General features: G+C 57.4%; 1 protein-coding gene across 4 annotated transcripts in view; it reads right to left on the reverse strand.

Annotated features, from left to right (window-relative positions):
* Positions 1-17,361, reverse strand: part of RPS6KA1 (ribosomal protein S6 kinase A1) — a 39,440-nt gene extending 22,079 nt beyond the window's left edge. The window contains exons 1-4 of one of the 4 annotated variants that reach the window (XM_032301429.1): positions 17,117-17,361; positions 11,031-11,075; positions 2,124-2,240; positions 1,785-1,866 (exon numbers count right to left, since the gene is read on the reverse strand). In XM_032301429.1, the coding sequence (XP_032157320.1) occupies positions 1,785-1,866; positions 2,124-2,240; positions 11,031-11,075; positions 17,117-17,179 (307 nt within the window). In that variant the 5' untranslated portion in view covers positions 17,180-17,361. Of the gene's footprint in view, positions 1-1,784; positions 1,867-2,123; positions 2,241-3,029; positions 3,248-4,900; positions 5,056-11,030; positions 11,076-17,116 lie in introns of those variants that run through there. The other 3 variants (XM_032301430.1, XM_032301431.1, XM_032301428.1) reach the window with 3 other exon arrangements.
* Between the last annotated feature and the right edge of the window lie 2,630 nt (positions 17,362-19,991).

Below are 19,991 nucleotides of genomic sequence, written 5' to 3' on the forward strand. Positions count from 1 at the left end.
TCTTTCTTTTTTTTTTTTTAAGAATTAAAGTCCTGGGCGCCTGGGTGGCTCAGTGGGTTGAGCCTCTGCCTTTGGCTCAGGTCCTGATCTCAGGATCCTGGGATCGAGCCCCACATCGGGCTCTCTGCTCAGCAGGGAGCCTGCTTACCCCCCTCTCTCTGCCTGCCTCTCTGCCTACTTGTGATCTCTCTCTCTGTCAAATAAATAAATGAAATATTTAATAAAAAGAAAAAAGAATGAAAGTCCTTAGGGTGCCTGGGTGGCTCAGATGGTTAACCGTCTGCCTTCGGCTCAGGTCATGATCCCAGCAGGTTCCCTCCACAAGCTCCCTGCTCAGTGGGGAGCCTGCTTCTCCCTCTCCCATTCCCCCTGCTCATGCTCTCTCTCTCTGTCAACTAAATAAAATCCTTTAAAAAACAAAACAAAACAAAAAACCAAGAATAAAAGTCCCTAGGCATTCTGATCACCAGCAGCTTCTTCTTTGACTCAGCTCAGGCCTCACCTCCTCCAGGAAGTCTTCCTTCAACTGCGAAACCGAATGAGCGCCCTCTCTCCTGCAGTGCTTGTGCTTGCCCCTTCAGAGCACTTTTCACCCTCTCCTTTAATTTCCTCGTTTCCTTCACCAGACGCGGCACGGGCCATGCTGGAGCCGGACTATTCCAACCACTGTTTCCCAAATACGCCTTATGTTTTTACACTTTTGCTCAGGCAAACACCTTCTCCTTTCTGGAGTACATTTTCTCTATCATTTTTAGTCTGGAGAAATCCTAACTCATCCTTCAAGGCACAGCTCAGGTGGCCCCTCCTTATGTGAGCCTACCCTTTGTGAGGCCAAAACCCTCCAGCCCCTGGGCTCCCCACTCACAGCCCCAACTGCCCCACACTGTAGGCTTGACTTGGCCACTCGCACCCTGGCCTGGGAGGCCTTCAGAGCAGTGACCAAGTCCTCCGCCCTCCCTGCCATGGCTCCCATCATCCCTCCTGGGGAATGACTTCTACCCCTACCAAGCTGGCATGAGGGTATCAAAGCTACAGCACCCCACAAACAACCCTTCACGGTCCACAGGACCCCTAAAGTCTACAAGGTCAACACTTCTGATCCTCCCCCACCTCACCCCAGCCAGGGCCCACTGCCCCTACCACCCGCTGGTCAGTGTGGCTGCCCTGGTTCCCAGACTGCTCTAAGGGTCACTGCCCAGCCCCAAATCCACCACCACCCACCATCATGCCCTTTCTGAGCCTTGGAATTCCAGATCTGGCCTTGGGCTCCCCTCTGAACCTCCCTGCTCTCCGTCTCTGTGGCTCTGCCTCAACTTCCCCTCTCCTACCCTCCCCCACTGTCTCCCAGACTCCCTGCCTCTTCCTTCATACCCTTCTCCACCCTGAGAGGTTTCCCTCAGCCTTCCAAGCATGGAATAGCTCTCCCAATTCATGTCAATGCCAGGCACGTGAGGACCTCTGCGACAAACACACGTACTCACCCCCTGCCTCCTTTCCAGATCCTTATCTTCGGCTATGGCAATGGGTGCTTGGCTCGGGGGAATAACGGAGGGATGAGGCTAATCCCCCAGAAGTCTTTTCTTTGAAACAGATGCTGTCTTTGCCATGAGGTGGGAGGGGGGTAAGGGGAGGCTGAGGACAGACCTGTTTCTCTACCTTCAGACCAGGTGCTCCTGGAAATAGAGCCATCTCCTCCATCAGACCCAACACTCTGGAGAACAGGGCTGTCTCCCTCAATCCTGTGCCCAGCCTGGGCTCTGCATGGGGAGGTGACCTTCACTCACCTTTCAGCGTTGCCTTCTTTAGTACCTTCATGGCATACAGGTGCCCACTGTCAGGTCGGGTGACCTTCCGCACCAGGAAGACCTGAGAATGCAATGGGGAAAAGGCAGAGGAGAAGCTGGGGAGACCTGTTAGCTCCCATCCCCCAGGCCCCAGGCTGACCTCTAACTTCCCTGAGCCCCAGGTTGACCTTTTGCCCTCCCTGGGTACCAAGGTGACCTCCTGTCCTCCCCTGAGACCCATCAACCCTTACCCTCTGATCCTGAACCCCAAGGGGACCCCTCGCCCCCACCTCTGACACGACCAGTGCGGCCCCCGCTAGTTGCGGGCCCAGGACTCACTTTGCCAAAGGATCCCTGGCCCAGAACCTTGAGCAGCTCAAAATGGGACGGGTCGGCCTTCTCAGAGCCAGCCTTGACGTGGTGCGTGATGGAGATCTCCTTGAGGACGCCCTCATCCTAATGGGAGGGACAGAGCTGGTGAGCACAGGGGGGCCCATCCAAGCCCCCTCCCCCTGGAGACAGGGCTCTGCTGGCCACACCAGGCAGCTGTACCGACAGGGCCGGCCTCCTCTTCATCAATGCCCCAAGGGTCTCAAGGGCCAGGGAGGGTCAAACCACCAAGTGCTGGTCAGGTGAGGCCCAGCTCCCACCGCTCCTGCTGTCCTGGCCCGGGGAGGCCCAGGGAGATGCCTGTGCATGGCACGGGTTGTACCTGTGGGACTCCCTTCCCCCTGCTGCAAAGGTTTTGCTTTTGCTACAGTAGGAAGTAGAGCTTGTTCTCATACCAGGGAGGCAGAGCTGGGCTTTTATTCCTGTCAAAGTGGATGATAGGATCCTTCTGGCCAAAAGGATAGCCCAGAGGCACAGGGACTCAAAGTCCACCAGAGACTACCCACACTAACCCAGTTAGCGCCAGTCTGGGGTGGCTAGGAGCTGAGGCCAAAGACTCGATGAGCTCCCCCGCCCACCCTTTGAGACTTCCATCACAGGAGTCTACTAAAAACCCCTTGCCAGGTCCTAGCTCTTCCGGGACCCTCCTGCCCTCCCTCCAATCAGCCACTGGTACCCTGGAGCCTGAAGCACCTCCTCACGTCCCCAGGAAGCAAGTCTGGGCAGGGGCCAGTTGTCCAGCCGGGCCGGGCCGGGGCCAGGAAAGCCGGAAGCCAACTGAGGCCAAACTCGCCGTCCAGGCACCTGCTCCAAGGGCCCCAGCCAGGCCGGGACCAGACATCTGGGCACACTCACCGAGTCCCGCCTGGGGCCAGAGCCAGGGCCAGGGGCAGGCAGAGAGGTCTGGCTGGTCTGGGGCCGCTGCTTCCTGGGCAGCCAGGGGAGCAGGGCCCAGAGCCGCAGGCGGGGCGGCTTGGGAGCCTGCTCCATCCGCCCGGCAGGGCCGAGGCACCATGGCAGGAGCAGGCAGTGTCGGGGGCCGCCTCGGAGGTGGCCAGGCCCAAGGCGGATGTGCAGGGTGAGGGCGGGGGCTGGGCCCAGCTCAGGGCCGCCAATCACCCGGGGCCTGTGGTTTCCCAGCTCCAGGCCTACAATCTTACCACGGTCCCTTCCTCTCTTGCCCCCCCTCCCCACCACCTGCGGGCCGCCCTCTGGCCCTGTCCCCCTCATCCTGCCCGTGGGCCTGCAAAGGGAAAGCCCCATGCCAACACAGCTGCTGGGGGCTAGATGGGTACCTGACGGGCAGAGACAGGCGTCTAACGTGTAAAGGCGGATGAGGGGGGACGCCCAACAGGCAGAGGCGGGCATCCACAGGTAAAGACGGGTGAAGGTGGGCAGCTGTCAGGCAGCAGTGGGTGGGGACACGGGCCCACAAGGCAGGGACGGAGGGGGACACACACCCAGCCAGCAGAGGTAGGAAGAGCACACACACAACAAGCAGAGACAGATGGGGACACGTACCCAACAAAGCTGAGGCAGGAGGGGACCCATACTTAACAGGCAGAGGGGCCCAGGGCATACATCCAACAGGCAGAGACAGAAGGGGACGTGAACTCAACAGGCAGAGACAGATGGGGACCCAACAGGCAGAGACAGATGGGGGCTGGCATCCAACAGGTGGAGACAGATGGGGACACGTACTCAACAGGCAGAGACAGAAGGGGACACAACCCAACAGGCACCCAACATGTGACATGTACCCAACAGGTGAAGACAGGCACTCATCAGGTGGAGACAGAGATGGGGACCCGGTAAGAGAGGCAGGTGGGCCACAGAAAGAGAAAGCCAGTCAGTGAGGCCCAGGGAGACCAACAGACATGCAGGCCAGACACACAGAAAGCCAGCTCCGGGACTCAAGGGCAGAGCTCCGGGTTCTTGCTGGTCTGCCAGGGAGCCAGTGGGGGGAGGTGAGGGGACATCACCCCGCATCTGGGGCAGCAGTCCCGGCTTTGTGGCAGACACTCCTCTGAGTTTCATCCCTGCAGGGCCTGCGGAGGGCCCAGGACCGATATAGTGGGTGAGAGGGCCACCTCCTGAATGCAAGCTGATAGCTCTGTCTCTGATCCAAATTCCCCAAATCTGTTATCCCCACTGCAGATACAGGCAGCTGAGGCCCAGAGGCCAGTGACTCACGCAGGCTGAAAGCAGACCAGCGGCACAGCCGGCTGACACTCAAATCCTTCCCCTAGTTACTGCCTGGCTTGGGGTCAGCGGGCCTTCAGTGCCAGGACGGGGTGAGCAGGGAAGTCAGCCAGAGCCCTGCCCTGCCCATCCGATCCCACCCCCTCCCTCAACACCGGGGTCAGTCCAGGGACGTCCCATTCTAGGTCTGGGACCGGACAGACGTAGCCCCATCTTCAGGCGACCTTGAACAGCCACAAAAGCTGCAGCCACAAGAAGCTGCAGGCTCTGCAGGCGCCTGAGGAGAAGCCTGGGCAGGACAGGCAGAAAGCCTGACTCAGAGAGGGGCTGAGGTGAGCCGAGGCCACACAGCAGCCCCTGCCCACCCCGCCCTGAGGTTTGAGCCTCTGCTCGCCTGCCTCTGAGGACACTCCCTGGGGACAGAAGCAGTCACCCGGAAACCCCAGGGGACAGAGCCACTCCCAAACCCATTCCTTGCCCAGGGTCATGGGGACAGAGACTGGGCAGACCAACCCTCTGCTCACCTTTCTGGGACAGGGGAGCGAGTCTCTCTCACCCCTGGGGAAATCTGCCGGGGTCTGCATGGTGGGGCTCAAGCGGTGGCCAAAGGGCCCCGGTACTCCTCTACTTCTGCTTTTTCAGCCTTCCCGGCCCAGAAGGCAGGGTCCCTGACCCCCTCCTTCTCACTTCCCCCTCTGTAAGGAGGAGGGACAGAAGACGGGTCAGGCTCCCCAGCTGAGAAGGGGACACTGGAGACCCCAAGCCCACGACTCCGGGGTGGGGGCGGTCCAGGGATACAGCCCTCATCATCTCCTCTGATCCTACGGAGGGGAGACTAGAACACAGACAAAAGTCACAAGATAATGAGGTGGTGACACACTGGACATCCCAGCACCTGCAAACAGCCCCTTGAGAGAATGTGGGGCAGAACTCAGCAAAGCCGAGGTCTCTGAGTGCCCCAGGCCAGAGTGCAGAAGCTCCTTCCCCAGCAGTGACCTTCCTACGGCTGGGCCCACCCAAAATGGCAGCCCCCAGAGCAGGCACCGCCACACCCAGCCCCGCCTGGCAGAAGCCTGCCAGGCCAGGGCGCTGGGATGGGCAAGGGGGCCAGAGGGCCTCATTGAAGTCTGAGAGGAGGAGAAGGTAGCAGTGAGGCAGGGGCTGACCAGGCCCAGCCCCCTTCCGCATGGCCTGGCCGCATCAGTCCCACCAGTACCCCCACAGGAACTGGCACACCCACAAATACACACAGGCCGATGATCGGAAACCATTTCCACAGACATGTGGAAACACACGCCCCCACGTACACACGGACTTCCCCTTCCAGTCCTCAAAGGGCCTCCAACGACAGTCTGCTGCTGATGGCCTGCTGGTGGTTGGGAAACAGGCCTCCTCAGACAGGCTGCTCACTGCACCCAGCTCCGGCAGGGCTGTAGAGACCGGGACAGCCCCGGAAGCCCCAAAGCTCTCTGGGCTGGAGCCAGCTGGGCACCCCCCAACCAATCCTCAAATCCCTGAGAAGCAAAGGAAGACTTTGTGGCTAGCAGAGTACAGGAAGGGGCTACAGGAAGGAAACAGTCTCAGAACTGCCTTCGCTGGAGGGTCTGTGCTGGGACTGTGAGGCCTCTGGTGGCAGGAGTGGGGGAGGACAGGCACCAGACCACATCCCTTGGTCCCTGCCCCATTCTCCCCTACAGACACTTCCTCTTACTTACTTCCTCCTACAAGGCAGCTGGGAGAGAAGCCCAGAGCCCCTCGGCCTGATCCCTGGTCCCTAGGGTCCCAGCCACGGGCCTCCCTCCACCACCAGCTGCAGCCTAAACCCAGCTGCCAATCCCAGCAGTAACGGACACCCACAGTGCCTTCCCCAGGTGGCAGTGAACACAGGGCCTCCCAGGCCTACCCCCTCCGGTGGGTGGGACAGATGGCTCCTGTTCTGTCTCCTGGTTCCTTGGGGCAGGGGAGGAGAGGTGGGCAGTTCCCAGGCATCCCTGCTGCACTCGGCCAGGACCGGCATGAGTGACAACAAGAACTTGCCCCTTCTCAACGAAGCATGTACTGCACGAGGCCTTTCTTTCCTTCAGCCTCTACCGGTGTGGCTTCTGCCAGGCCCTGTGTTTTAGCTTTGACAGAGATCCTGTCATCCCATTTCAGAGCCACGAAAACCAGACTTGGAGAGAAAATGACTTGTCCGAGACCACATGGCTAGAAAGGGGGACAGCTAAGGGCAAAATCAAAGAGTGTTTGCTTCTGAAGTCTACATTCAAGCCCTCAGTGCGAGCCTGGTTCCCCTTTGGACAACCTCAAAGCTACGCCACCCTGACCCACCCCCTCCGGCCCCGTCCCCAAGCTACGAGCCTGACGCTAGGAGGCGCACATGTTAAGACTCGGGCCTTGTTCTCTGGCAACTCCTGAAAATCCATGGTAACAAAACACAAGTGGCTACAATCCTACAATCCAGTATTACGGGTGCCCAGGGGCAGTAACAATCTCCCAGGGGTGAGGTCCCAAAAGACTTTCCAAAGAGGGTGCAGCCCAGCTAAACCCCGAGGACGAACAGGAGCTGTCCAGGCAGAAAGGAGGGGAGAAAAGACCCTCTTTGCCGAGAGAGACCCGCATGAAGAAGAGGCTGAGGCCGGGAGTGCAGGGTACGAAGGTAAGAACTGTGCACTCACTAGCTGAGCGCTCCCAGGCAAATTTCCCTCCCTGTGTGCGCCTCAGTTTCCCCTTCTGTAAAACAGAGGTTAAAACTAAAGACTCCAGCCCGGGAAGGTTGTTGCTACAAGTACAGTGGGCCAGAGACGAACGGATGCTGCAAGCAGGACTTCTCCCTGGATTGGGCGGGCGATCTCACTGCTGCAGTCTCCTCCCGGCAGGCTGCGGGGACACAGCCCAGCCACATGGTCCCAGGGTCCACGGGAGGGTGGGTGGCCTACCCCAGCCAGTCCGAGGGAAGTTCCCCCCAACACCTGAGGCCCCCAAGGCTCCCCAAAGTCCACAGTCACATCCTGCTTGTGCTCCGGCCAGAGGAGCAGGAGGGATCCGGGATGGATCAGGGTTTCATAAACAGGAAGAGAGGATGGGAGGGGGGAGACGCTCAGCTCTCAAAATAGACCTGCCGGTGCTTCAAAGGGGTCCAGCTCCGGAGATGGGGGGGCTGGAGGGGCGGGGGGCGCCTGGTCCACCGTCATGGAGAGAGAGAGGGTGAGTGGAGCCCCAGTCTGCCTGAGGACCCCAGGAGTGCGGGGGTGCCGAAGGGATCCGGGGAGCTCTTGCCCTGGACTGCTGTCCATACCATGGCAGCTAAAACCCAAATCCCCCTTTCGGCCTAAAATGAATAAAACAATCAAGCATTAAACACCAAGCTTTGAGGAGGCCTGGCTAGCTCAGTCAGTGGAGCAGGCGACTCTCGGTCTCAGGTTATGAGTTCAAGCTCCACAGTGGATGTAGAAATTACTTAAAAATACAAACTTTTAAAAAAGAACAAAACAAACCCAACACACCAAACTTTGTGGGACTGTTTAATTTATACATATCACACTCCCTCCCCCAGGGGGGCCTGAGGGCAGACCCTGTTCGTCCTCCGATGCTGGAAAAGCATCAGAACCTCAGAGGAGCACGGCACCTGCCCAGGGTTCCACAGCAAATGAGAAAGGGGCAGGATTCTGAACTCAGAATGCTGGACTCCCAAGGGCCACCCCCCTGCCTCATCTCCATCTGGAAGGCCCAATGCTCTCTGGGCCTGCCGAATCTGGCCGTTGGAGGCCCAGCCAAATGCCAGTTCTGCAGGGAAGGAGGCAGGGAGCCCTAGAGCCCACCGTGACACTTCCTCCCCTGCCACTCGGAACAGCAACCATCCATCTGGTCCATGCTGGCCCTGAGCACAGGTGCCCCTCGCTGGTTCCCCAGGACTGCTCCTCTTACCATGTCACTGGGAGAAACATGGGCACGTGGAAAGGGGTATATTTCTTGGCCCGATATGGGGCCTGGCACAGAATGGAGATTCTCTGTGCCCGCGATCATGTTCTCTACCAACCCAGCACCCACTACCGCACGGCTTGTCTGTCTCCACCCTCTCCTCAAGCCTGAGAGCTACCTGAGGCTGGGCTGCTGACTCATTTTAGAGCCCTCCGGTGTCACAGCACAGTGTCCCTAAAGTCTGATGAAGCAAAGGAGAAAATGGCCTGCTCCCAGCTCATTGCACTGCACAGTGATGAGGTCCCGACCACAGGCTGAGCGCCCCCTGGTGTGCCGAGCCCAGAAGCAGGCACCGGGGATAATGTGAGGTTCTGGGGGCAACAGAAGAGATAAGCAGGTGTTTAAAAATGGTGAAACCGGGGGTCACAGGGACCCAATACTCCCCCCCCCTTCAGCACACAATGTTCTCTGGGCTGGGAAAAGTATGGGCTCTGTAGGCAAGCAAGACCTGACTCCATTGTGCACCAGCTATGTGACCTCAGGCCTCGATTTTCTCATCTGTAAAGTGGGGATAGTAACAATCTCTACATCAGGGGTGTTGTGAAAACTACACGCAAAGCTCCTGGAGTGGTATGGGTTAAGCTCTTTCTCTTCTTTAACGTGGCCTTCAAGGCTCTCCGTGCCCATCCATCCCCAGCCTTAACCCCCTTCCTACCCCAGGGTCTTCTGCTTGAGAACAGGCATCATAGGCTTGAGACCCAATGTAGGTTACCTGCCTGCGTAAGTTCCTGCCCTCTCCCAAAAGGCCTCTCTAGCTCCTGGGGTAGCTTACCACCTATCCCCCCAAAGCTGCGAGCTTCTCTGCACCCCCCAGAACTTGAACCCTAAGATCTGAACATCCTGGTTCTTCCTTGAATCCTTTGGTTTTGTTACGAAGCAACTAGAAGCAGGTACTCCGGAAGGAGATTCTCCAGACCAGGGGCCCAGACAAACCGAGGGACCCAGTCTCTACCACTTGGTCTGGCTGCTGCTGGCCAAGGTGGCCAAAGTGACCATCAGAAGAGAGGTAGAGCCTGCTTATCTCACCTTGCCATACCTCGGGCAGCTCAGTTCCCTTATCTCAGGAGGCTGAGACAAGGCAAACCTTGGGACCAGCTCTAGGCCTATTTCAAAGGTCAAGCTCATGGCAAGTCTCGTGCCTAGGCCGATCCAGGTCTAGAGGGTGTGGCCCCTGGAAGGGGGCAATACTGTCATACCCATGCTCCTGGTGCTGAAGTCACCGTGCGTGCACGTGGGGCAGTTACAATCTCATCTGTCCCTCCCCCTACTCCCTTGAGCCAGGCGCCATCATCCCCAATTTACAGATGAGGAAACTGAGACTTGGAAGGGAGCACACCTCTGGCCAAATAGTGAGCGTGGAGCCAGGAATTAAACGCAGGTCTGCCCTAATGTCAAAACCCAGGCTCCATCCTCTCTAGGCAGCTTCCCAAGCACACGCACCGCCTGCCGCTCTCCCCCAGCCCCCCAATGGCCGGCAGCTCTGTGGCCTCACAGCTCCTGAAAACCGGCTGTGCTCTTTCCCAACAGAGAAATGAGAAAGCCCAGGCCCAGAAGGAATAAAGGCCCCACCCAAGGTCACACAACTGTGGACACACAAAACCAGCAACAGAGACTGAAGGGCTAAAGGGAGGCGCCCAAGGGAAGCAAAGACAGTAGGGGAGGGAACCAGCCCTGGGCTGGGAGATGGAAACCGAGAGAAACGGCCAGGTGCCATGTGCCAGGCACTGGGCCCTGGTTAGACCTGGGGGGCCACCATGTGCCCTCCCTTCATGTACCAGCACCGCATACCCAGAAGATTCTAGGCCCTCATCATGCCCAGCTGACCTCAACCTTTCCCATCACCCCTTCAGCTCTTTCCTTATAGCCAGCCCAGCTGCCATGAGGAAATAAACCAAGGAAGTGGCCTGGGTGAGGAGGAGCCAGAGTTCTAGCCGAATTCTGCTCCTAACCCAGGCTCAGCCGCGGTCCTCTTGCCTGAGAAATAGGAAGGTTGAGGGGCTCCTGGCTGGCTCAGTGGGTACAGTGGGTGACTCTTGATTTCAGGGATGTAAGTTCAAGCTTCACAATGGGTGTGAGATGACTAAATAAAATCTCTAGGGATGGCTGGGTGGCTCAGTTGGTTAGGTGACTGACTCTGGCTCTGGTTGTGATCTCAGGGTCCTGTGATCGAGCCCCACATGGGTGTGCACATCTCTCTTTCTTTCTCAATGAAGAAATAAAATATTTTAAAAATAAATAAATAGGGCGCCTGGGTGGCTCAGTGGGCTAAGCCACTGCCTTCGGCTCAGGTCATGATCTCAGAGTCCTGGGATCGAGTCCCGCATCGGGCTCTCTGCTCAGCAGGGAGCCTGCTTCCCTCTCTCTCTCTCTCTACCTGCCTCTCCATCTACTTGTGATTTCTCTCTGTCAAATAAAAAAAAAAAAAAAAATCTTTAAAAATAAATAAATAAAACAAAATCTTAAAAAAAAGGAAGGAAGGAAGGAAAAGAAAGGAAAGAAAGAAAAGAAAGGAGGAAAGAAAGAGAGAGAGGAAAGTTGGAGCAAGCTATCTCTGTGCACAGGGTCACCTCGAGGACTCAGTGGGACCAGACAGGAAGGCTGAGCTGGGTGGGCCTCTCTCCTCCTTTACAACCATGCAAACGGTCCCTTGCGCAGGGTGCTTGCCTTGGTCCTCACCTTGGATGGCTGCAGTCCAGCTTCTTCCCCTGAGGCCTGTCCATTCTAGAAAAGAGAAGGGAAGGAAGATTGGGGAATATTACCAGAACTTCCCAGGGTGGGAGGGAGCAAAAACAGACTCGGCCAGAACCCCTCCTCCCCCACCCCGGTGGGCTGCCCTGGCTAGCCAGGGAGGCCATGTAGGCGAGGGCCCTCTACCCCCACCTTCAACGCAGGGGGAAAGGTATCAGGCCCTCCTGCAGCAGCCCCTCACCCGCATTTCCCCCCTCCCTCCTTCATGCTCTCTGCCTGGCAAAGCCCTCATCTCTGAAGACTGAGCTCAAATGTCATCTCCTCCCAGGGAGAAGGAAAGGGCACGTGTGGCTCCCAGCTCCGCTGGAGACAAACTGAGTCTGTGCTAACGAATCGACTGCCAAGAGGCCTCAGTCTCCCGATCTGTAAGCTGGGGAGAGTTACCCCCACCTCCCAGAACTGCTGCAGGGACGTAAGGAGACCAAGTCTGCACCAGTGACCAGCCTGGAGCTGCTGGCTGCCCTGTCCTTGCCCCATTCTCAGACTCCTCCCCTGCCCCTGCCGGGCAGAATCGCGGCCGCCACACAGTGCCCCTGCATTCCTCCCCTGTGCCACTGGCGACGCGGCAGGGACTATATACACAGAGGCCTGCCCTTCCTCATAGAGGGGAGGACGGAGATTAGGCCTTGGTGCTAACAGCTGCGCTCTTCCGTGCCCCCGCTGCATGCCAGGCACTGGGCTTGGTGCCTCCTGCTTGTGGCATCATTAAATCCTCCTGACCTGGGAGGGAGGCCCTGTCCCCACTTGGCGGACGAAGAAACTGAGGCTCAGAGAAGCATGGCGATGGCACCTAAGGTCACAGGACTGGGAAGCGGAGATGCAAAATCCAGACTCTGACACCCAGGAGGTGATCAAGGAAAGGTCTGTTGAAGAGGAGCCCAGCCACAGCAGGGCGAACCACCTGCAAAGAGGCGGCTACTGGGGCCCATTTCTAGGCAGTCCTGCTTCTTCCAGCCCCTAGACTTTGCCCTCAGGGGTATACCAAACCCAGCCCATCCTTTTCCTGTGTGATAGGAGGTGAGTAACCAGGCCTTTGGAAGTAAGGAAGGAGCAGTCCCCACCCCACCTGGCACAGCCAGTGTGTGGGGAGGCAGACGGCGGCTCCTCCCGTTAGCAAGACCCAGCCTCGGGCAGGTCAGGACTTTGGAGCCAGGGGCTGGGTCCACAGGGCAGCTGTGGCTTTGCCTGGCAGAAGCAGGCACAGCTGTGCTCTGCCCATTACATAATCTCCCGGCCCCTGGAGCGGCTCCTCCCTGCAGCTCGCAGAACATCCTGCCCCCTGAGCCCCTTTAATGCCCCAACCCACCCCAGGGCCCGCTGCTCTGCAGGTCCCTCCACACATACATACACATACGTGCTGTCATCTCTCAGCAGCCTCGGGGGAGGGCTGGGTGGCTAAGGACCAGGGAGTAGGGAGTAGGGACCATGATGTCTTTATATGTTGAGTTTACCCGGCATTCTAGACTCCTGCAATAATTCCCACAGTAGGTCACAACAGCCTACCTGCAGACCAGCTCCCCCTGCCCTGCCTCTGCACTCCTCATTCCAAACCCCTGTCCTTCCTCAAACTCAACTGTGAGCCTCGCATTGAGCAATCAACTCTCGCTCACACACTCCTTACTGAGAACCTTCTATGGACCCAGCCCAAAATCCTTCCATGGCTTCCCACTGCCCACAGAATAAAGTCCCAGCTCCTTGGCATGGCATTCAAGACCATTATCCCCAACTGCCCAATACAGGCAATTAAGCATGTGGGTTCTAGAACCTGGCCTTTTGGGTCACATCCTGGCTTCTAGCCACTGCACGACCCTGAGGTTACTTCATTTCTCAGAGCTTCGGTTTTCTCATCTGTGAAACAGACATGAAAGCAATGTATCTCATTGGGAGGCAACAAGAAGCAAACAAAATCTACCCAGTCCACAAACAACAGCCATCATCATTACTGGGTCCTGTTCTTGAGCTTAACCGAATGACCTGGGACCCTGGGCAGACCAGCTTGTTTCATATCCCTAGCATCTGCACTGTGGCTCCTTCTACCAAGAAAACCCTTCCTGCCTTGTCACTTTGGCAAACACCTGGCCTTCTTCCAGCAATGTCCTCTCCTCTGTTCACAAGGTTTCAAGTCCTTTCCTCCCTCTTCTGGACCCCAGTGGCACTGAGAAAACCCCAGGTGAACTCAGGAAGAAGCCAAGGCTTGTCCATCATCATTTCCCAGCACCCAGCTCAGGGCCCGGCACGCCGTCGATCACAGCAAAGCGCTGCTCAGCAGAGAGAGCAAGAAGCCCAGACCAACTTCGAGTACTCCTCTTTTTCAGATGAGGCTCAGAGTTAAGGGACTTACCTGAGGTCCCTCACCTAGCAGGTGATGGACATGGCGCCGAAACCTGAAGTCACAAGGCTGCAAGCCTAAATCCCCAGTGAGGGAGGGGAGGAGGCCTCGGATGCCCCCAGAGGTGTGGGCTTACTGAGCAATATCTGGGCGGTTCAGGGGACCCCAGACAGAGGCCCTGTCTGGCTGTCTCCAGTCCCGGGGTCTCTGGCCTGGGTGCCACCCTCATGAAACCCCATGCCTGTAAGAGCTGATGCACGATGTTTCTAGAAAGGGATGGGCAGCCCTGGAGAAAGGACTAGGAGTGAAGAAACCACAGGAGAGCCTCCTCCTCAAAGCCAAGGTCCTGGGAAGACAGGGTCCATGTGCCCCTCTGGCCTGACTGTTGCACAGGCAGGTGGGAAGAACAAAGCTCCCCAGCCACAAAGACAGCTGCTAATCCGACTCTGCCGGCCGCTTGCTCTGACCTTGGGTCTGTCATGTCACTTCTCTGACCCTCGGTTTTCTCATCTGTGTCAAGGCCAGGTCTGTCTTGTTCATAGCTGCACTGTTGCTTGGCACAGTACTTGTCACATGATGAGTACTCAATAAATATTTGCTGAATGAATGAATAAATGAATGAATGAAAGGGGACAATGACGCTGACCTTGCAGTATCCCGAGTCAAAGACCTTGTCTAAAAAGTCTGGCATAGGAAGGGCCCTTGGGCCTCACCCACTCTTCTTGCTCTTCCTCAGGGAGCACTGTTCCTAGGACAGCTGCCCTAGACCACCGTGCCCCCTCCCCAGAGGTCAGAGATGGATTCCAAAAGGCATTCGTCCTTCTCGCCCAGGCAGCTCTGTCTTGAGAAGTGGGGCTCAGGGCAGCATCTGGAGAAGCCAGGCAGCAGATGGACAAAGACAGCACGTGCCCCACGGGCAGGAAGCAGCCCCAGGAGCTGGGTTCAGAGCCCAGCCCTGGCAGCCCTGCACGCTGCTGGAGGCTGGGGGCCAGGTGCCAGGATTGGCTGGCACCACCGGCCCTCTGAAAAGGCTGGACAGAGGCCCTGTGGAACAAAGAGAGTCTGCCAACATCCGGAGCCTCTCCTGGAGTCCCTTCCACCTGGGCCAGTTTGATCCCAGCCCTTCCCCATCCTTGAGCCCCGACCCCCCAACTTGTTAGAAGACAGTGAGAGCTCTGGACTTTGATCCTGTCTCAAACATGAATTTATAGGCCAGTTCTCCCAAGTTCAGCTGTCCCATCCAAAAATGGGGGTAATCCCCTTTTTTTTAAAAAAAGAAAAGAGGTTCCCCCCTAACATGGGGCTTGAACTCACAACGTTGAGATCAAGAGCCGCAAGCTTTACTGAGTCAGCCAGGCACCCCAATGATCCCTACTTTGAGATGATGTTTAGAGAATTATTTTAACAAGGTAACAGAGGCAAAGCAGGGTCGGTGGCACACAGTGAAGCTCTGTACAGGGCAGGGCTGGGCCCCTGGAGAACATTCCTGCTTTCAGCAGGGCCAGGGAAGGCCCAGGGCGGAATCCGCACCCACACGGCCACCTGGGCCAGGCCCTGCCTCCCAGCAGCCCATTTTCGGCAGCGTCACGAGGAGGGCAGGGCCGTCCAGACCCCAGGCCTCTGCGAAATGCCCCCAGCAGCCCCTTGCCCGCCTCTTTCCCAGCCAGGAGGCGGTGGCAGCGCCTGTACCTGTGGGTCAGGCTGCTGTATCACTTACATGTCACCTGGGCTAAGAACAGCAAGGCCCTGTTCTCCAGTGAGAGCGGCCCAACCGGTGCCCCGGCTGCCCCGTGGCTCCTGTTACCCAAACAATAACACCCAGACGCCTGGCACTTCCATGCAGTGGGGGAGGGGGAGAACAGGCAGCAGCGCCCAGGGCTCTGCACCTCTCAGTCCCAGGAAGCATGAAGCTACGACCCAGCACTGGCCGCTGGAGGAACAGAGGGGCAGAGAGGCTAAGGACCGGCTGAGGGTCACACAGTGTTTCCAAGGTGAAGCTCAGAAATCACGATGCCTCCAGTCCTAGGAAATACACTAGTCTTCTCCTCTCACAGAACTCAGATGCAGTTGTACTCAAAACTGAGTCGAGTTTCCTGTTTAAACCTGGTCCCCTGCCCCAGGATTCCCCAAAGGGAAGCAGGAAGTAGTGCCCTGCACTGGGAATCGAGCTCCTGGGTGTCTGCCCTTCCTGCGAGCATAACCCAAGGTAAGTCCCTAGGTTAAGTACTTCCCGGCCTCCCTTCCTCTAGGGAGGCCTAAGTCACAGGGGCATGCCAGGGCAAAGGCATCCATCTCTGAGCGCCCCCCCAACCAAGCCCTGATGCCCCAGGCCTTGTGGGGGGGGGGTACTGCAGAGGGCAGTGTTCCTCACCTCAGAGGGTGAGTCAGCGAGAGAACCTCCGAGAGCCGTGCAGGGCCTGTAAAAACCCCATGGCAGGGATCCCAGAGCAATTTACTCCAAATTGCACCTTCAGGTTGGTTACCTAATCCTGCCGCGCCCACCATCCAATAGCCAGTGTCAGCTACGACCATCCCTTTAAAGGGGTAGCACACCCTGGGTGCTGGGGACCTGGGGTCCTCACTCTAAGCACAACCTGTGGCCCTGGGAGGCAGGGTACGTGGTGGTTGCCCCAGGTAAGAGGAGGCAGAGGAGGGGAGCTAGGCAGGGGCTAGGGACCAAAGCCAAGAGAAAATCACCTTGGCTCCCCTGCTCACTGATGTCTTCACACCCTCCCAGTATACCCCCACATCCCCTCTGGAAATGGAGTTTCATCTGCTTCCTTCCCAGCATGAAGCTGAGAGGAAAGTTTTCTTAATCTGCTGGTTCAGGGCCTTGACCTTGACCCTGGGGGTCAAAGGGCACAGGAAGAGCTGGCCTTCTGCATCCTAGGGCTTGGCACCACAGAATCCTCGGAGGAGAGCAGAAGCTGCTTCTGGGAGAAGCTAGGTGACAGAGGCCAAAAACCCCAGGGGCCCAGCCCTTCCTATGGGAGGGCTCACAAGGAAAAAGGCAGGCACCAAGGTCCTCCATGTCTCCTGGAATGATCCTCACAAGGTCTAAGGGCTTTTCCCCACTGTCATCTCCACAGCTTGGGGTAGGGGACACATATGTCCTCTGGCCCTAACCCAGGGGCAAAAAAACCCAAGAGTTTCAGCCCTAGACAGGTGGTGTCACCCCATATCCCACAACTGCCAAGGGTCAAGAGGGGAAACCCTGCTAGGGTAGCAGCAGAGAAGCGGGCCGCTCTCGGGGTAGGGCACTGTGAGACATGAAAGAGACGTGGGGTTCTCATGACCCTCATCTCTTGTAGAATCCTAGACATCTGGCACCTTAGCCCTGCCCTTCTGCGCTGACAGAGGAAGCTCCGACAGCTCCCGTACAGGTCCTAGGTGTGTGGGGTGACGGGGGGCCAGATCTCAGGGCCTCGCGGGATCCCCTCCCCGTGCTAAGGGGGGTCTGAACGCTTGGCGGAACTGTCCCTCGCGCGCGCGCGCGCACACACACACACACACACACACACCCGGGGCATAGGGGTGTGGAGCCGAAGAAAGGCACAAGAGATCGGAGTGCACTCACGCCCTCGAGAGCGCCAGCCAGGCTGCAGCGGCGCCGCGAGCCGCCCCGCCCCCGTGGGGACCCAGGCTCGCCTGCCGCCGGCGCCCGTCCCCCGCCCCGCTCACTCACCTCCGGGTCCAGCGGCACCAGCTCCATGAGCGGCCAGGGCTCCTTGAGCTGGGCGAGCGGCATCGCGCCGCCGCCAGGCCGCCCGCGCTCCTCTGGCGGCCCGGGACGCGCCGCCTCCCGGGTCCCGGGGTCCCCGGCTCTGCGCCCCTGAGCCCCCGCGCCCCCCACGAGACCCCCGCGCTGGGGCTGGGCCGTCCGCCGCCGCTACCGCCGCGGCACTCGCACTTCGGCTCCCTCCGTCACCCGGCGCCGCCGCGCCCATTGGCTACCTGCGCGAGGGGCGGGGCCGCTGAAGCCCCGCCCCAGACCCCGCAGCGCGGCTTTCCCGGAGCAGACCCCAGCCCCCGGCGCGCGGGAGGGCTCCGCCCCGCCTCCGCCGCGAGCTCCTGGCCGGTGCTCTGCTCCGCTTATGAGAGGCCTTCCCGGCTCCTCCCTACCAAAACGCTGTCCTCCCCGTGCGGACCACGCCGGGGTCATCGCTTTCCCCTCATCTGCTCGCGCGGAGTCACGCCCCAGATATTCCCTCTCCATCCTGCGGGAGGGATGCCCCCTGTTCCCCCAGCCCCCATCCGCCCGCCTCTCCCCTTCCCGCTCCAGGCAAGCACTCACACCGAAGGACCCAGGCCGGGGCTTGAAAGGAGCCTGGGCCCCATGCCCCTCAGGCCTTCAGCTCACGAGGCCCTAGAGATCCCCCGGGATCTTAGCGCCCCAGGTCGGGGTAGGTTCCTATTATGTTGCCACCATCAGCACCCATAGCGCCTCCAGATTTTTTGGGTAATCTGTCCTTGAGGGGACCCCTTTCAAGCCAGATCTCCCCAGAATCTCTCCAACTTCAGGCCCAGACCCAGGGCTGATTTATGTTTGTTGCCCCCTCTGAGGAGGGCTCGGACCAAACTCCCAAGGTTGAGGGACACTTGGGCTGCACGTGGAGTAAAAGGCCAGGGAAAAGGGTTCCTCTTGGAGAGATTCAACCAGCATCTAAAGAGGTGTTAGGGGTCCAGGTGCGAAGAGGTTTATTCACAGGTGGGGCAGTGGAGGGATGGGCTTGCAGGTTCATGGGTGGGGAAGAATGGCTAGTTATTTGCAAAGCTTTTGGAAGGCAGGGGAATGATGGGGGCACCCGAGTGGCGCAGGGAGTTAAGCATGGGACTCTCCTGGTTTTGGCTTAGGTTATGATCTCAGGATTGTGAGACTGAGCCCTGCCTTGAGTAAGACTCTCTCCCCCTCTCCCTCTGCCCTTACCCCCACTCTCTAAATTAAATAAGTAAATTTTAAGGCAGGGTGATGGGGAAGATTGTTTATCAAAAACCTTCTGTGAACCAGCTCCAACAACCTGTGATTTCTTTGAATTCCCACCACCACCTAGTTTACAAATCATAAAACAGCCTCACAAGGATGAGATGATTTACCCAAGGTCACACACCAGGTCAAGAACAGATTAGGAGGGCGCCTGGGTGGCTCAGTGGGTTAAAGCCTCTGCCTTTGGCTCAGGTCATGATCTCAGGGTCCTGGGATCGAATCCCACATCGGGCTCTCTGCTCGGCAGGGAGCCTGCTTCCTCCTCTCTCTCTGCCTGTCTATCTGCCTACTTGTGATCTCCGTCTGTCAAATAAATAAATAAAATCTTTAAAAAAAAAAAAAAGAACAGATTAGGACTTTTAAGAAATCAAAGTTTATGAATATTTCTCCTAAATCCAGATACTTCCCTTATTCCACGACTTTCCTACGGTAGCAAGTGAATTGGGTTTTCAGTGAAAAAGACTGAAACCCAACAAATTTTTTTAAAAGATTTATTTATTTTGGGGTGCCTGAGTGGCTCAGTCCTTGAGTGTCTGCCTTCCGCTAGGGTCATGATCCCAGGGCCCTGGGATTGAGCCCCACATCCAGCTCCCTGCTCAGAGGGAAGCCTGCTTTTCCCTCTCCCACTCCCTCTGCTTGTGTTCCCTCTCTCACTGTCTCTCTCTCTCTCTCTCTCTGTTAAATAAATAAATAAAATCTTAAAAAAGAAAAGATTTATTAATTTTTTACGGGGGGGGTGACCAGAGGGAGAGAGACTCTAGCAGACTCCGCTTAGCTCAGAGCCCTACTTGGGGCTCAATCCCACAACCTTGAGATCATGACCTGAGCCAGATCAAGATTAACCAATTAAGCCAAATTAACCCACTGAGACACCCAGGAACCCCCCCCCCCCGCAACAAATTTTTTTTGAAGCAGGCTCTATGTGCAGCATGGGGCTCAAACTCACAACCCCAAAATCAAGACTTGCATGTTCTATGGACCGAGCCAGGTGCTCCAGAACCCAACAAATCTTGATTTGAATCCTAACTCTTTTACCTCCTTAACATGGGAAAGCTAATTTATATCGCTTAACCACAGTTTCTCTATCTGTGAAAGAATTATAACCCAAGTCTTTCAGGTAGGTACTGAGCACAACAGTTACTTTATTTTATTTTTTGTTTTTTCTTAAGATTTTATTTATTTATTTGACAGAGAGAGACACAGGGAGAGAGGAAACACAAGCACGGGGAGTGGCAGAGGGAGAAGCAGGCTTCCCGCTGAGCAGGGAGCCCAATGCGGGACTCGATCCCAGGACCCTGGGATCATGACCTAAGCCAAAGGTAGATACTTAACAACTGAGCCACCCACGAGCCCCTATTTTATTTTTTAAAAAATATTTATTTATTTATTTGACAGAGAGTGTGTGAGCTGGGGGAAGGGGCAGAGGGAGAGGGTGAGAATCCCCAAGCAGACTCCCTGCCAAGCGTGGACCCCAACTCAGTGTTCAATCTCAGGACCTGGAGGACCACGACCAGAGCCGAAATCGAGAATCAGCTGTCCAACCAACTGAGCCACCTGGGTGTGCCTACATTTGTGT

This window comes from Mustela erminea, chromosome 10 (assembly GCF_009829155.1).
Source record: "Mustela erminea isolate mMusErm1 chromosome 10, mMusErm1.Pri, whole genome shotgun sequence".
Taxonomy (NCBI): Eukaryota; Metazoa; Chordata; class Mammalia; order Carnivora; family Mustelidae; genus Mustela; species Mustela erminea.